Source organism: Haemorhous mexicanus, chromosome 5 (assembly GCF_027477595.1).
Source record: "Haemorhous mexicanus isolate bHaeMex1 chromosome 5, bHaeMex1.pri, whole genome shotgun sequence".
Classification (NCBI taxonomy): domain Eukaryota; kingdom Metazoa; phylum Chordata; class Aves; order Passeriformes; family Fringillidae; genus Haemorhous; species Haemorhous mexicanus.
In genome coordinates, this window is record NC_082345.1 from 38202940 (window position 1) to 38221568 (window position 18629).

Below are 18629 nucleotides of genomic sequence, written 5' to 3' on the forward strand. Positions count from 1 at the left end.
ACCATACCAGTTTTCAGAGTGATACTGCAGCAAGGTAAATGAAACATCAAAGATGCTGTTATTCTCTCCTTATTTTTGTCAGGATCATAAGGTTATACAGGAAAAAAAATGCACGTTGTATGTAAAATGCCTTCTACTTCTATCTTCTTATTGCAAACAGGAAAAAAAAATGGATGAATTATTACCCTGACAGACAGGAAACTGAAAACATCAGTAGCAGACTAGGGCCAAAAAAATCATTTTTCTATGATAATTTAAATTAACTTAAATAACACTTTGAAAAGTAGCTAATTAGATTATTTCTTCAGTATTTAAAAAAAATTATAATCAATTAATTGTTAGCCAAGGAACAACTTCACTCTAAAAAACCCATTCATTATTACCATTTCACATATGAGCTGATTTCAAGGAGGTACTTGATAGTAACCAGAAATGAAAATAGATTGTGAATTCCCATGTGAGCCACTCAGCCTTACTCCCTCTCAGAAGCATTTCAAAGGAAAATCTGAACCTGCAGCTCTCCAACTTTCAGATTTGTGCTGCTCCTTCATGAGAAACAGATTCCTTCAGTTCTTCCTTCCAGGCCTCTGTCTATGGCTGGTGAGCTGGCCAGCAATGATGAAAGCAGGCAGACTGCTCAGCTGAGGAAATTTCTAAACTCCTTTTGAACTTTTATTTGTTATTTCACATTCTTATTTAATGCCTATTTATTTCCACTATAGAGACAGCTTACAAAAAAAGAGCCTGAAAAACAAAAACCAAACCAAAACAAAAACACTCCCCCCCCAAAAAGAAACCAACTTGTTTACTGCATAGATGTGTTGCCAGGAAATCTCATTGTTGTAGCAGTGAGTAAAAATCCTGCACCCTGACTTATGTCTTACTCACCCCTAAATCACGTATGAGCCATGCAGCCTTTCCTGATTAATGAAAGTGGTCAAATGCTTTAGAACACTTGCTAGGAATTCATCTTTCTGTGCATGGCCATGCTCATTACTAAGCTGTGATGGTTTTACTCATGCCCTGTAATTCAAATCCTGATGCACAACAGGAAGTTTCCACTGCCAAATCTTTTGGAGTTTAACACAACATCAACAAGATACAAAGCCAGGTGTTAAAACTGTCATAGAGAGATAATTTGAAATAGAAAACACAAGAGAGAGCTCAACAACTATTTTTGTTCCAATTTGTTTTCAAATTTGCTGCAATTGGAAAGTTTCACCTGAACAAAATATTTTGATCAGCTGTTGAGAGATATATTGAAGAATGAAATGCTTTCTGCTGAATTAAGATCAGAAGGGCAGAGCTGGAAAGGAAGGCTTACAAGGAAAAAAAAACTAAAAAGATAAGTCAGACCAAATGTCACGCTGAAAGTAGGTTAGGACAATACTAATATTATACTTGGTCAAATTCTCTCATGTTTTATGCAGAGTTAGTACATTTAGTGGCTGGCACCTTCTCAGTTTATATATCCAGAAATATTATGATCCAGCTCTAACCACTTCAAAATTATGCTTCCCTTTGATTTGCTTATTTTCCAAGTTCTTTCAGCTTGGTTTACACAGAACATACACAAGAGCCATCAGAAATCTGCACATCTTACATGAGGGAATTATCCCTTCACATTCACCAGACAAAACACTCAGCATTCTTTTTCTGAATTTTAAAGAAGTTATGCTATCTTTCAGCCAACATCCTCTTGCCAGTAAAAACAAAAAGGAAGGTTTGTGACCTTAAAAACATCATGGGCAAGTGAAGATTCACACAAAATAGTCCACTGCTAGGTTGGAGAATAGATATATGCTTCTGCCTCTTCCAGCTTAATCCCCAACCACCCTCACTTGTCAAAAGGCTATTGTTAAGGCATGGGCTTCCTCCAAGACCACATCCTGTGAATCAGGTCAGAGTGAAACACAGAGCTGATTTAAATGAACTGCTCTTTGCGTGCCCTCTAAGTAACTGCAAGAAAAACTGTGTGACTCAACAAATAGTCCAGTATACTAGACAGAAAGGGACAGTGGACCTAGACCACTAGAATGGACACTTAGTAAAAAAAATTAGCAGCTCTCATTTGTAATTCATGCTGTTAGCATTTACTAAATACAAGTTTCTGCAAAAAGGAAGCTAGGCAGTGTACTCAAAGGCAGAAATTAGGACCCAAAAAAGCCATTTTTCTTCAAAACAGGCCTGCTTCACAAATACTTAGATTTTCCACATCATGTTTAACAAGTCAGCAGCCTATCAACATCATTACACACAGGACTGTTGATGAGTGTTATACTGCTTCACAAAGGGCAGAAAATATTCTGCATCTTTAACAAACTGTGCTAGTCTATGCTGGTTGGATACATCAAAATCAAGAGAATATGTCTACTAGAGTAAAATTCCACTTCCAGCTCAGAGCTGGGCCCACACTTATCGACATTAAAATGATGACAAAGCCAAAACTGTCCTTATGAGGCAAGCAGGAAAAATAACTCATTATTTGGATGTTTCATTCTTAACTGATCCCTTAGAAAAGACAAAGGTTAGGCTTGTGGCTATGATGGGGAGATTGGGACTTGAGATATATATGACTTGAATTTCCTAGTCCTGCCACAAAGTCCCAGCCTGAGTGTGAGAAAATCATCCATTTTCTCTGTAATCTCTCCCTTCCCTCTGCACTGTGGGGATTAAGTTTTCCCCTTTCTCCCACAGTCTGTGTAATAGAGCCATATGTTCTACAGGGCTGGACTGACTTTTGCACACATGCACACTACCTGTCATAACAGGACATCAATCTAGTAAAAACTTCTAGGACCAAGGTATGGTTGAAATCCACAGAAAAATCCACAGAAAGAACATTATTTTTGTTTGAGAGAAGAAATGCTTTTTTTCAGTGTAACCAAACTTCCTAATCTTAGTGGCACCCTTCACTCTGATGGGCATTTTGGGATGCTCCCATCTTCTAGGAACCCCCTATGAAATGCAGCTAGAAGAAATATTCACTATAGTTCTCCTGAAGGGATTTTAAATTAAGGATTTTTAAGTTCATAGGGCCTCTATGTTCCTTGCTGTAAAGAACTGAGTCCCCAAGAGTCACTCTACTGCCTCACAGGCTCTTGAGGCATGAGGACACTCCAATACTTGATATGCCAAGGAAATGAGTGTTTCCAAGCAAGCCACTAAGCACCCTACCAGTGCTTCTGGGAAACTTAACAGGAACAGCAATATTTCAGGGCAATGCCCCTGGAAACACCAACACCCACACTGCACAATGGCACTTTTTCTGAGGAAGTAAATCTGTCTCCAGAGAGAGTCCTTACATATCTCTATCACCCCGGGCCACAGTGCTCAGGTTCCCAGGGAAGCATGGTTTCATTACCATGCACCTGAAGTCAGCTGAACCAAGGAATGACAGAAGAGAATGAGAAGACCATCAAGGTTGTCACCAATTCCTTGCACAACGAAGAATCACTGCTAACAATACTATGACTGGCAAGTGTATACACTGGGTTTTCCAGTGATGGAGATACTGTATTTTCTACAAAACAAAGTTCCTCTGCTTAACTACTATCATGGCTGGGAAGCTTTATTAAAGCCTAACTAGAACCTCCTGGGGTACAACAGAAGCCCATAATTTTTATCTGAAGGAGGAGGCCACTTAGCTCCATTTGTGGTTATGAAGAACAGATGATCCCAGGGGACTGCAAGGGTGCTGCACCAAGCAAATGTTACTGGGTTGCTTCTGCTGGTGCATTCACAGTGCATCATCCTGCAGACACACTCCCGTTTTTGAGGAAAGGATTTTTTATTGAATAGTTGTTTGGTCAGAAAACCCCCAAGGAGCTTCCCCAGGCACAAATGCAATACAAAAGGGTAAGTGTGATTGTTTTCTGATGATGTGCAATACCAGCTCACAACACACCAATTGATAGGAAGTAAGTTGATTTCTATGTTCTTATTCTGTAAGAGAAATAACATGAAAGCAGTAGAAATTTAGGCAGAGTTCTTAAGCTCAGGTTGATGAATACCCTCCTGTCCACAATCCCAATTAAAAATTACAGACGAGAAACATCATTCAACCTACATTCAATACAATTTGTTCACAAATACAAGAGATTTAAGAGTTGATATTGTGTTACTTTACATTTATCTCAACGCTATGAAAATGTGCTTGATACAGATGGCTAGACAATAAACGCGTAATTGTTAAATTTAGTCCAAGCTCATACAGAATGAAGCTCTTAAATCAGTTATAATATAGCAAGGACAGACAGTACTGGATACATAAAGCACATTAAAGACAGTGTTATCTGTTTGATAAAGAAATAATTCAGAGCACTAGACAAGAAGCTGAAATTGCTGACAATCTGAACTCCTGCCAACTGTCCTGGCTTCACTGGGGCTGTGTGAATTTTAAACACACATAGTCCCAGGTTTCCACAGTGCTGACTGAAATTTTTGGCAGCTAGTTCAGTGCTTTTGAAACACTGCTGGCTTCCCATCACTAGTGGTCACTATGGGGAGAAGATAGAGCAGCAGAAGCAGCCAGAAACTGCCTTTCTGTTGTCTTGGCTGTAGTGCTGCAAATGAAACACTCGGCATAATGAGCAGCCTCTTTTCTTGCCAACCCACAAGGCAGATACCTCCAGGGCACTAGTACTGAGAAAAGGAAGGGTATGACAAAATGGGGAAAGAAACTCATTTATTTATGTTCCCTAGACTCAGTCTGTCAAGAAACTCTGTGGAGCTTGGCCCTCAGAGACCAGACAAAAATGCATCCAAGAAATTGAAAAGTCAAAGAGATGTGTGATTGCAACAGATGCCTTGCTTTGGAGAGATTTGGGGAATGGTGGGAAAGGGTCACATGAAACCTAAGTAAGTGGTGTGGAAGGGTTAGCTGAGGAAAGGCAGAGATATGGAAGTCATTTATGGCGCACATCTGGTATTCCAATGTGCACAGCACTCCCTTGACGTGCACAGGAGCCCCACCCATGTATGGAAAACAAAAATGTTTGTCTTGAGATCTGTCTTTATAAAAAGTTCTCCAAGTCTGGTGTCTTGTGACAGGCAGGATTTATCACATCATGGACAAACTACTTAAAATTGATGAGGGAAAAATGAGAGGTTTCCATGAGCATCAGGAGCTGGCTGAATGGCACTAGAGGGCCTCAATAAAAAACTGAGATGCAGTGGTAAGATGCCGAATTAAATGGACCTTAAGTGTCACTTCAACAGCTCCAGCACATGCTTTTGCCTAATCAGATCAAAGTATTTATCTTGGTTTTGTCACACTGACATTCATTTTAGATTACTTTACCAACATTTACTTGCTACAACCAAGTGTTTTGGACCTCACTCTTTGTTGGACAAGCTCCCCAGGTAGCACTGCTCTGTCCTACTGATCTACTGGGGACTACTTCCCCAGCTTAATTGTTCAGAATTCTGTGCTCTAGAGAAGTTAGCTGTGTCTCTTTATTCAGCTGGACACATAGCATTCTTTGTCATTTCTTCCAGAAGGCCTTGGACAAGATCAATTTCCAGAGCTCCCCAAAGATCTTCCTGTATAAAAATTGAATTGTTTAATGAGCTTAGTGGGGCTGGACCCCTGTGAGAGAGGTCACAAGCAACTGTCTATTCATCCCCTGGACACCAGTACTTCCATACTACTAGGATCTTACTACAAGCCCCCACAACTGAGGCATCTAGCAAAGTTTCAGGTTTACATATGTGTACTGGGTCAGCTGGGGAGGCTGACTAGCACTTTTTGATAATGAACAGTGATATGAAAAATGCTGCAGGCAAGACAGGAAGACTTGATTAGGGGATACAGAGAAAAATAAGTCATATTCAGTAGCCTGTAAAGATGTCTGCCAACAGGAAGGAAGAAACAGATAAAGCAGACAGCAGCAGACAGATAGCATGAACAAAGAGAAACTGAAAACAAAAAAACCCAAGAGAAATAAGAAAATACAATAGTAAAGGAATTAATTAACTCAGACAGAAGGCTAAAATCTTATCATCCAAGTCATACAACCAAAACACTACAATCATTGTATCAGATTAATCTCAGAGAAAATTCATTTTAGAAGTATAAATGATGGCGCAGGGTTCTTGAAAGAAGTCTAATGATGGGAGGAAAACTTTGGGAACATAAAGCAGAGCACTGGAAGGATCAGCCCTAGGAAGCCAGACCAGAAGACCAGTGTGCCTAGCAGGGGCTGCTGACTCCCAGCAGCTGCACATCTGTGTGCTGGAAAGGACTCCTGGCAACACACTTGTGACTGGACCATCAAATGTGTGTGAGTAGCTGAAATCAATCACGTTTTCAGGTGACCTGGAGTAAAACACTGTTGCATTTTGCTCCAGGTCAATATTACAGACTCACTGAAGGGAGTCCCTGTAGTCCAACCCCTCTACTAAAGTAGGTTCACCTAGAACACGTTGCACAGGATTGCACCTATAGAGGTTTTGAATGTCTCCAGAGGAGAAGACTTCACAACTTCTCAAGATAGTCTGGTCCAGTGTTCTGTCATCCTCAAAGTAAATTTTTTTCTTGAAATTCAATGGAAATTCCTGTGCTTCAGTTTGTGCCCTTTGATCCTTGCCCTGTTTTAGGGACAACTGAACAGTCTGGCCCCAGCCTCTCAACACCCACCCTTAAAATAATAGAGTGCAGAGATAGGATTCAGTGACCAAATAAGTTGGTCTGGCAAATAAATTCTTTCTTCATTCCTATAGTTTTAAGTCATTTCTTACTTTACCTTTCTACAATATCAAGGGATATTTTTTCACTTTGTTACTGTTTAGTGGCTCAAAAGCAAAATGTCACCTACCACGATCTGATGAATAATTTTGCAAGCAGAATAAAAGTGGCAGTAGAGAAATACAAATAATACTATACCCAGTTACTAGTTAGAAAAATATTAGAAAATATACTGGTGTTTTCAGACATGGTTTTGCATAAAAACACTCTATGGTCCAGCTGAACAGCAAAATTCCATCTGCTTCAAAGACAGCCAGCATTTCACCTCATGAATCCAGCAGCTGGATTCTGTTCCTGTGTACATATATAGGAATAAACTTTTCTCTATATGATACTCAGGGAAAAAGAATGTGCTCTGAATACTTGTGTTCAAATATTTTGCATGACTACTCACAGCATAAAGTGTTCATGCAGTCAGCCTAAACATTAGTGGGTTTAGCAAGAAAGCAGATTGACCTGTTGTATGAGACTCAGATACCAAAGCACAAATTATGAAAATCTTGAACAAAAGTACATTTGAATAAACTACACACAGAATAATTTAAATCATTAGCAACTTATTATTTGCTTTTGTAGGCTTAACCAAGTTCTATACAATTAAGGAAAAAAGTAAACATAATCACCTCAAACTATTTCTGCCACAGTTTTTATGACAATATCACTTTTATTAAACCTCAAACTTCATCATGTCCGCAAACAAGAAAACAACCAGGACTACACATGCAAGTGCAACAAAACCGCGTGAGATGAGAGAAACAGCAAGGGAGAAAAGAACTGAGGTTTGCTGCGGTATTCCCAACCAGCCTTGGCCTTGTGAGACCGCCAACACAAGCGACAAAATTCTCAAACAATCAGGTTTGGTGAGAGTGAAGTACATAGAGGAAACAGCTGTGTGGCAATGACCTACTGTATTGACATGTCAAACCCAAATTTATTTTAGAATGCTTAGCGCTCAATAGAGACGTCACAGTGACCACACGTGTCAATCTATGTGCCTTGCAGACAGGATGAGAAAACTTTGGACCTGCAGTGCAGCAAATGTAGAACACCAAAGCAAGCAATGCAAAAGGCAATGGTTTCAGCAGACAAGAGCCAAAGTTAACCAGATGATGAATTCATATGTTTCTTTGTCTTTTGCAGATAGACATCTGTATTTTTTCCCCTCAAAAATCAGTGCTGCCATATATGTAATGATAAATATAACATAAGCCTACAAGAAACATGTTAGTAAGATTTTACTCTCAGTTGGAAACCCAGACTACATATTCACTACATTTTGATTGAAAAACCTTTTATCTGACCATTTTTATAGTTACACAGTCCCAATGTACAGCATTGCATACAACAGTCACACAGAGATATCACATGGATTAATGTGTTTGCTAACAAAAGTTCTATTGAAATCAGCACTTACAAATGGTCAAGCTTTGGGACATCACAACCTGTAGTACAGAACTTGCAACTGCTCAGCAAACCTGAAGAGACATTAACTCTAACAGCTCCATCAGATCTCTGCTTAGAACTACTGTTTAAATAACCTACACACATTTCTGAGGCTACCCAGGTGGCATGGATCTCCATCACTGATGAAGAAAACAGCATTAATACTTTTAGGCTGATCCTTTGAAGCTTACTAATAAGAAAAGCATTAAAATAATGTCATATTCATAAATATCCATCCACCTTACAGTCCAAACCCCTTTGGCAGAAAAATTTCATGAAACTTGCTTAGAAGGTGAATAAAAGAGCATCATTCGAAAAATGGGCCAGGAAGAAAATTGAGTAAAGGGCTGCCACTAAGCTTTAATGGGAGTGTCAGACTTAAAAGGGGGTAACACAGAAAGGCTTCAGAAATTAGTAATTTTTTGAATGTTCAGCACTTCTATAAATCCAGGTGGCTGGGGGAAGTTTTAATACCATCATGTGCACAGCCTGCTCTTACTCTTTATGGATCATCTTCTAAAACTGCTCAGCAGCCTCCACTGAGAACATAGATAGAGAAGGATGTCAAGGCTGGTAGGTTGTTTTTGGGAAGTTGGTTTGCTTTTTGTTCTTTAAAAAAAAGTCTCTGAGATGACAGGTATTGTCAAACCAATGAAATGGCAAATTGGTATCACAGTTTGTGTCCATCCAGGCTGTTATTTTACTCACTAGAAGTTCAGCAGAGTTCAGGACCAGATGCCTGGGAAGGCTATCACTCGCAGTTGGTCTCACACTAATTACTAATAGCTCCCAAGTGGTTTAAATACTGAAGGCAAGATGCTTTATATCTTTCTCCACACTTTTATAAGTAAACAAGAAACAATTCTCAGCAGCCAACATAACCTTTTGCTTTTTCATGGAAAATAGTATTTGCTAATCTAATTTACTTTCCATGGTCTATCTATTAAGGAACAGCATTAAAAAACAAGAAAAATTATTTTCTATTTAAAAAGTAAACAAGCAGGAATTGCATTGTGTTGAAAAATTATTATCTTCAAACTTATATTATCTCCATACATTCTAGAAACAGGCTGTTCATCACTTGTGGTTATCAAGAGATGAACAGTTTGCTCCTTTATTTACATTTCTGTATAGAATGTCTGATACCACCAATGCATCATCTCTGGGAGACAGGGAAATGGGACACAGAAAACTCCAAGGGAAAAGTTAAGTGGCATGACCAAAATCTCATGTGTAAATATGTGGCAAGGTTTAAAAAGGAAACCAAATGTTCAGAATCCCAACCCCTATGCTTTAACCACAAAACAAACTTTCTTCACTAAGATTGAATTAACCCAGTAACTAAAAACAAAGAAAAAACAAGTACATATATGTGCATCTTGCCACTGTAACAACTCTAATGACATATAAGTGTTCTCAAACTAACTAAGATACAATTAGAAATATATGTTTAATTCCAGGGTGGTAATCAGTTCCACAAACCAAGAGTACCAGAAAAGGAAGAGGAAGTAGCCTCACAGCTTGCTGAAGCTGTGTAAACCACACATGCAGGCATAATGTACTGACTGAAAGATCTACAGAAATATATGCTGCTGACAAGAAGGGACTCAGTACTCATGTACAAAGCATGAAAAATGTTTTCAACTACAACAGAAAGCCTAGTTGAAAACCAGCAGAAGTGTTTCTAAAAGTTAATTAGGACTCAAAAATAATCCCCTTACAAAAAAGAAAAAACCCTAAGCAGTCTAAAAAGTATTGTGGCATCCAACTTCAGATAATCAATTTTTTTTTTAAATCACAATGAATTGGGGCTAGGTAGGGGCTAGGAAGAAGCTATTTTGCAGAAGAGAAAAGCACCAGCACTGTTCACTGAGAAGCTGTTTTTCTGGTTCAGCAGTTCTGCAGCAAGAATAGCCAGATCATTTGAAAATTGAAAAGAAAATCAATTGCATGTTTTTATTTTAAAAGAGCCTCCCTGTGGGAATAGGTGTGGGCGTGAGATCTCTTTTTAAATTTCATAATATAACATAAAGCTGCCAAGATATTTTTTTTTTAAATACTCTGTTTACTGGGTGCCAGAATGATTTTTCTCTCCTTATGATTCTACTGATCCTTATCAAAATTCATCTGTGAAGTGAGTAACACTAACATTTAAAACCAGAATATTTATTCAGACAGCAACACAGAGCAAAACAAATTTTCAAGGCTGCTATGGGAGTTCAGTGATGACAGCAAAAGCCTATTTACTCATTTACCCCCAAGTTCTGCATGCAGAAAGTTTCTATCAGAGTTTTTTTTAGAGCAAATAATGTTTTTTTTTTTTTATAATTGAGTTCCACAGGTAAAATTTACAACTAACCTTGCTATCTTCGATCTCCTGGGTTTTTCCTTGAAGCGTTTTCCTCTCTCCAAAATCACAGGTTGACTTTAAGGTAAGCTGACAAGAAAGCATCGAGCTCTCTGCCCCGGTAAGCTCCAAGGACTTTGGTGAGTACTTCTGTGAGCCGGTGGGGCCAAGGTTGGGTATCGGGAGGGCAGTGTGGACAGGCTTTGACCCTACGGCTGGCTGCCTCAGCTTGGAGGCAACCCCAAGCACAGGCATGGCTTCTATAAAAGTATCTTCTTTCTGCCAAAGAAAATGCTCCTGACCTCAGTCTGGTAGGCTCCAGCTTCAGCAATTTCAGAGCAAATGCTTTAAACAAAAGTAGCAGTCATCTTTTCGAAAAGTCCTAAAACAATAATACTGCGAGTTTCACAAGGAAGCAAAAATTTTCCTTCATCTCTCCCCTTCTCCCTCGCAGCCACTCACACGCACTGCTCAGTGAGTCAGTGGCTCTGTAAGACTAAACGCTCCTTTGGGGCGTGAACTTTTCTCGAAGGTAACTGCCACAGAGGTGCCTGTCTGGGATTAAAGATCTCATAAATTCGCTTTCTCTTCTTCCTACAGCATTCCAGGTCTGTGCATTAAGTGAGTGAAGGATGGGAGAAAAGGAGAGAGAGAAGAGAGGAAACCTCCCCGTACTCCAACTGTCAAAACAGCTCAGAGACCACAACACTGGAAGCAGAGACCTCTTCCTGACTACATAAATAACCAGCCCACATCTTAAAAAAAAACAAACCTTTTTTTTTTTTTTTTTCTGTTTAAGGGAAAAAAAAGGATCTGAGTAGTGGCCAAAGCAAACAGCTGTTGGACGAGTTTTCATCCCGGAAATAATCTCAGCAATGAAGCTGTTTGTCTGATTCCTGGCTATTTTTCACTGCTGACAACCATGAGCTACGGTGTTTCATTCTCTGTTCCTCCCGTGAAATCAGGTTAAAATCGTGCAAGAGCGTGGCTAGAAACAGACACTGAATCACACTGTGGGTAACGTCTGTCTGTGCTATGAAAAATCCACACAAAAACAGAGCAGGATATAGGAGAATTGCAAGCATTGTTAGAAGATTTAGTCAATACAGCTTTCAGAGCTCTTTTTTTTTTTTTCTTTCTTGCTGGTGGTGTTAACGTCATCCATTCAGTGTTAACACTTCCCTTTCTAAAAACATTGAAAGCTCCATGAAGTCCATGTCCAACGCATCATTTCTGCTTGTTGCTCACAGAAATATTCTTTCTGGCAACCTCAAATCCTTGCACCTAGAAATACAAGTCAGGCAGGCAGAGCAGGCTCCAAAATGAGTCATGATGGACAGTCCAAATTGTTGAGCAGCATAAACACTTACTTAAAAGAACAACTGTAAATTCCTTTGAGATTCTGTAGCAGGGGAAACCCTTTTAAACTGACATGAGGAAAAAACCTGTGCAGAAACATCATACCATTCAACTCCTATGGGATTTTATCACCCAGCATTATAGACATGGGGTTTTTTGTTACGCCTTTCAAAATAAAAGATGACTTGTCTAATTCTGCCCTAATATACTGCATGGTATTAACTACACCTTCCTTGAGCAGTATGTGCTATTAGCACCACAGATAAAAGCACAAGAGAAAATAAGAGCCTTCTGGGTATTTATGTTCTCAAAACAAGGATGGCAAAAGTTGAAAAAAGCATTGAAAAGAAAGTAAATGAGAAGCAGACTAAAAAGATCTTAAATCATGCTTTAAAATTATTTTACAGAATAAACATGTGATTCCTGCAGTATTGTCCTCTATCATTCATTTACAAAGATCACACTGACACAGTAAATAAATTCAGGTCTCTGTAATGACTTACAAACTACTCCATTCTTGTTTGTGGTTTGTAGGAGTGAATTTAACCTGTTGTAGTAATCTCCTGACTTTTGAAGTGAGAATACAGAGAATCAGCAAACACATTTCAGCTTCCTCTGCTTATCTGCCATTTGGTTTTGCCACCGTTAACAACAGATGCAATGGGTTTTGTGCAAGAATGCACAGAGGATGCTGCTCTTCATTTTAGACAACTTCAGCCCACAGGATACATCAATTTGCTCCAATGATTGGAATATTCTTGTTCAGTGTGATATTTCAGATCTTCTGCAGAGTAAAGGGGAAGAAAGCTCCTTGCACAGTCTGCATTTGTTTTCCAGCATTATAAAGCACTGAGGCTGTGTAAGGAATTTAGATTTCTTAGGCACAACTGGTAACAGTTAATTCTTCAGAAAATGCACATATGCAAAGACTGAAGAGGACCACAGGAAAAGAGGGATTTATCTCTTGCAAGGTTTGAGAAGATGAAAAATCCTCATGAGAACTGTTACCCAATGATCAAGACAAAGAATAAACTACAGCCATGAGACAGATACTTTCTTAAAAAGAACTTTGCCAAAAAAATGTAATTGAATCTTATTACTTCCCGGGGTTATAATTTTACAAAGTAATGCACTTTGGTAATCTTGCTGATCTTCTTTTGAATATGAATGATGAGGTCATGATACCCACAGTCTCTTTTGCAAGCCATTTTCCCAGCACAGAAACCCTGAAAGTAATAAGTAAGCAAACTTACTAGGAGTCATCTGTAATACATAACCAACAGGATTTGGAAACAATGATGTGAGGGTGGTGTTACTGCTACTCTTTCAAAATAATTTTTCATTATATGTTGACTTTAAAGCCAGTACCAGGTCGGGGCCATCAACTTCAGAAGCCCAACTACCTAGAATTTGTACAATGATAGATCACACAAGTGCTTCTGATCTGTTGAAGATGCAAAGAAGAATATGCAAGATTCTTTGCAGGAATCATGAAAAATAATGGAGAAAAACAATTTTACTCTGTAAGTAAGAATGCAGCTACAAGCCTAGTCTTCCTTGTTTTTTCTAATTCTAAGCAAAAGATAAATAAACAAACATCTGCTACTCTTTGAAATCACTTAACTACAACTTTTGCTTGAAAGCCCTTGTGTACCTCATGGTCAATGTGGGTTTTATGAAGGCTACCTTGGGGGAAAGAATATTTAACAACTAAGCTTCAGTACTGTTTTCCACACAAACAGGAAAGTACAGGATAAAACATCTGTGGACAACATACACAGCATCTGTGGTCACCAGATGCAGGTGCTGGTGGGATGACCCTGCAGGCAGAAGGTGTCCAAAGATTCCATAAGAGAAGGAATTGTGGGGAAAGGGCAAAGTTGGAAGCTGCAAAGAAGGGCACATTGAGGCATCACGCTGACCATGTGAGTATGGCAGTATTTTCTTCAGTATCTCTGTAGTGAAAAGCTAAGTGACTGTCAAGAAAAGCAGACAGGGAGAATCTAAAGTCAGAATGAGAATGATTTAGATATGTGGGAATATTATCCAAACAGAAAAAAGGCATATCTGTGAGAAATAGGGGTGGAGAAGGCTATAGCCTGGAATTAGATGAAATCAAACACAACACCCTGGAATGAGAGACAAAAATATTCCAGTCAGGATAGAGAAAGCAGTGAATAAAAATATATGACTGACAGAAATAAGGGACACACATATTCATTTGGTTATATTAAACATATATCTAGAGAGGGACTGCAGAGAAACAGGCTAAGCATTGTTCAGAGAGGAACTGTAGGTTTATAATTTAACATCTTAGACTTTAGAGTAAACATCCTCCAGCCAGACAGGTAGGGGACATCATTTGGATTCAGGATTCAGGAGGATGAAGACAGATCATGACTGAAGTCCTGACACAAGGGAAATGGTGTGCAGGAAAGGTTGGAGAGTTACAAGGAAGCTAGAAGAAAACTGAGGTGTGGGAAAAAATAGAGGGCAACACTTTAATTGGGATGCTAGGTAAGAAGATAAAAGTTTAAAGAGGAACCAAAAATTAGGAAAAACCAGCAAAGGTCAAAATACAATCTTTAGTAGTTTTGTATTGGCAGTTCAAGTGATATGTTGAAGGTAGGGCCATTGTTTTAGCTGATAAAATAGTGACAATCTGGCTGTAAAGCATGACTGTGAAAGTGTCACACAATCCATTTTTACATAAATTATAGATTATATCAATGATCTGTACCTCAAAGTAACACAGCATGTATGCATTCAGTATAATAGTCCCCACATCCTAAAAAAAATGGAACATTTATTTCAAACACCAGGAGCTAACACACCTGAAGTCTAAAACACTTCATAAAAGAAGGTATCAGTTACGTGTAATGTTATGGTGAATTTCTGTTCTCAGGACTGAACAGAAATAACTGTTCACAGCACAACACCCCAGCATATATTTCCTTTCCTTCACTGAGCCTGATAGCAGTGCAAATCCCATGAAGGTTGCTCCTCTTCTGCACCCCCAGCCCTCAGACAAACTGCTCGTATGAACTGAACAGACAGCTGGCAGTGTGTCCCAGAGCACAGGAAATATCAAGAGAGGGGACACCTGCCTCAAAAGGGGAGCCAAGATATTTGTTTGCTCCTTCTGCTCTATGATCTTCAACAAGGAAGCTGTTGCATGTGCAGAGGGTCAAACAGGAAATGTCAGGGGTCCAGAGACTGCAGAGCTCTGTTCTGAGCTGTTCCCCCACTTCATCCCACTGGTGCAGCAGCTGTGTATAGAGTTTACATGAGCCAGGCCAACTTCAGAATGAGCTGATACAATCTCTCAAGATTTTGTGCTCACTGATTTCAGGTTGAGCAGAAAGTTTTCCCCAGCTGGGGATGGACATCTCTTGAAAAAGCAACCAATGGTTCTAAAATACTGAGGGTACCTGAAGCAAGATGATTTATTTACTTACTCCAGATAAGACAGGTTTGAGCTTTAAAAATGCAAATGAGACGCTGTTTGGTGTAACAAAATATGTTCAACTTGTCAGATACTGATGAGACAAACCCTTCAGCTCCAACTCATGTTCACAGCATAATTCTATGGACAATATTTTTTTGCTATTACAAAAATCAGATGAAGCCGTTAGTCTCAAGGCAAGACATTTAACAAGTATTTAATCCCATCTGCAACTATGTAATGCTACTGAGTAAGCTGCTGTTGTTTTTCTTTAACAGTTTTGTGTTTCAAAAGATATATAATCCAAAGCCCAGTTACAGTCACAGAAAAAGGTGCATCCGGCTTCCTAAAGGAAATCCTTCTGCTTTGCCTGAATGTTTGGGGAAGCTTTTCAAAGACAACTTTTAAATAAGGATATAGTTTTATCGTCTGAACAATTTGGCCTTTCAAAACTGAGACAGGAGTTTAAGAGTTTGAAAGTATTAACTGATAAAGTGACCAGTTTTTTTACTATTCAGTCATGCTGCATGTTTGCAGCATCTTCCATGAGATAGTTTCAAACCTTTATGTGTAATTTAGTACCATACCACCTTGTAAAGTATGTAAGGTATATTAAAATATTGTCAAGTGGAACCATTAGGCTAAATGACCTTCCCAGGTCCATATGGGGATTCAGAACTTTCTTTCTTAAGTAGTTGGGTTTTATTTTAAATTCTAAATCTGTGTGGGTTAAAAATTTTTTCTCTTTGTTGTCCACTCTATTTAATCATGAAGTATTTCGCTTAGAGGAATGGAGCTTAAACACTATAGGATTGGAAAATATAAACTAAAATTTTATGAGGATAAGAAAGAACTGATGGCAACTGAACACACTATGTAAGTATTTACATACTGATCTACTGGCTAGACCACACAGCCAGCTGGTAAAGCTTAGTGAAAGGATCAGCTTTTCTCTTTGGGAGATGAAAGAGGAAAAGGGAAAGAAAAGGATATTCTGTTTGTTCATTTCTAAGCAAATGACCCAAACAACAAATGCTGAAGTCTCTCAAAGTTGATGTTAACTGCAGCTAACAAGGAAATATGCCCACAATCTGCATAAAATGGTCAAAAAACCAACAGTCATCCTAACAATTGAAGTGACATCTTTTCTTTTTTCCCTTGTCCCCTTGGTTTCTCATTTACAAAGCCTCTCCATGATGCATTCGTAGTAGGTACACTGGCTTCTCCAGTATCCTCCTGCACACTGACAGGTATCTTCGCCTTTTCCATTTTTGCTCTCCTCCCAATTTGTCTTTTTTTCCTCTGACAGGATTTCTGTCTTTGTATCACTTTTGGTGGGCCCTGGTAAAATATGATTTCTACTGCTTGCCCTACATTTTTCTGTCTTAGAATACATGACTTCAGTGCTGCATTGTCAAAGAGCATTTCTCCCACTTACCAGGGTAATTAAGAGCTTCAGCTCTTTGTAGAACTGCTGGAGAAATGTCTAAGGTAGACACAACAAAACCTGACATTTATAGAATGCATGATTAAATTCTTAAGTGATAACATTACTTTTAATGGACGTGGTGAAGAACAGAATTCCTAGCCTGCTTTTAATAATGATATTGATGGAAGAAGTTTTGTTCCATTTGAAATTTTGATCAAAGTTTAAATTATCTGGTGTTCCCCTCGAAATATGGTCCCCATGAATTCTCTGCAATCACTACTGCTTTCAATATGAATTCCCCTGGAAAAAAAAATTCTCAATGTACATACACCCCAAAATTTTGCTGGAATATTAAAGTTGATGCTATGGAGACATTTATATGTCCCAATTAGATGAGAAGGAAATTTGTGTTATTTGTTGTTAATCAAAGCTGTTCTGACTCTTGATGCTAACTGTGAACTGTTCAGAACTTTCATCAGAAATTTCTTCAGAGAAATGGACTTGCTTTACTTACTATGAGATTTCCCAGCAAACTGTAAAAAATAACTCATAAAAAGAAACTGCGACTAAGAAGGAAGGAATCTGCTGATTATCTGCCATCAGGTGGCTGGCAGAGTGGCAAACCTATGCTTTCATCTGCAGGAAACTTTCCTCTTACGAGCACTGTGGATCTGATAGAGGGTTTCAAAATCACAGTTATGTTGGCATTCACTTTAGCATTGCAGTGAAAAACTTCTACATAAGGTTCCCACTGGTCTATTAAAAAAAAAAAAAAGTTACTGTAGAAAAATAGCTTAGAAACATCTGCTACAGTCATGATCAGACTCTTGGCCAAGTGCAGAAACAACAGTAAGAGACTTTGAAGTCAATCAGCTTTGCTATCACCAGCAGATAGCCCTGCAGTCAGTGGAAATTACTGCACAGAGAGTTTAGGAAATATGAAGAAAACTTGCTCTGCCAAAAGTGTATATAGACAGCAATGAAGAAAAGAACAATTTTTTTAACAATCATGAAAACTGTTAGGAGTGAAAGGTTAGCAATAGGTGTTTAAAATAAAGAGACTACATTAAAACTTAGAGAATACTTCATGAAAATGAAGATGGATATATTTTAAGGGATTAGCTTTGATATTTGACCTCAAACAAGTGCAAGCTGCACTGCAGCTGGAGGAGCACTTCTGACTCATGATCTACTGTCTGCTTCTTTCTTGCTTTGAGACTGTAATCATTCAATGCCATCTTGATGATTGATGATCCCCCACAGTTCATACCTACTATAGCTATACCACCTCTACCCATCTGCTACCCCAGACCTTGATCTAAGTAGCAATTATTGCCTAACACTTCCATTATTCCTCACTGCTTATCAGTATAGCAGAATGATCCCAGCACTGGTTTTGGTTTCCTGTTGGCCTTTGCAGATAGTCATCATAACTACTTTTGTTATCAAGTAAACCTTCCTACAATACCCATATTATTTTCATCTTCTTTAACCACATAAATATTTGATATTTATCCTACATTTCCTCTGATTTGCAGTAATTCAGGAGACATTGATAACACATTTTAAAGGCAAGATTTCCTTTGCCAAACATAGCACCTCAATATAAAGAATGAAAAAACATTATAGTTTTTGGTGAAGCTTTACAAGATCACCATTGTTAAATCACCTTCCCTAAGACAATTCCCATCAGAAAATCTGCATTTACAGTGCTCTCATGCTGGGTGGATGTACCAGTAAAGCATTTTGCCCCATGGCAGTGCTACGTTTGCAGCTTCACTTTATGATCTTAAGGGTCTTTTCTAACCTAAACAATTGTATGATTCTATGAGCCCAGTTTCAGCACACTTCCCTTGCA

General features: G+C 38.7%; 1 protein-coding gene across 7 annotated transcripts in view; it reads right to left on the minus strand.

Annotated features, from left to right (window-relative positions):
- Positions 1-11259, minus strand: part of NAV3 (neuron navigator 3) — a 249998-nt gene extending 238739 nt beyond the window's left edge. For 5 of the 7 annotated variants that reach the window (XM_059846871.1, XM_059846869.1, XM_059846870.1 and 2 more), the window contains exon 1: positions 10551-11259. In XM_059846871.1, coding sequence (XP_059702854.1) covers positions 10551-10793 — 243 coding nt within the window. In that variant the 5' untranslated portion in view covers positions 10794-11259. The remainder of the gene's footprint in view (positions 1-10550) is intronic. The other 2 variants (XM_059846873.1, XM_059846872.1) reach the window with 1 other exon arrangement.
- Between the last annotated feature and the right edge of the window lie 7370 nt (positions 11260-18629).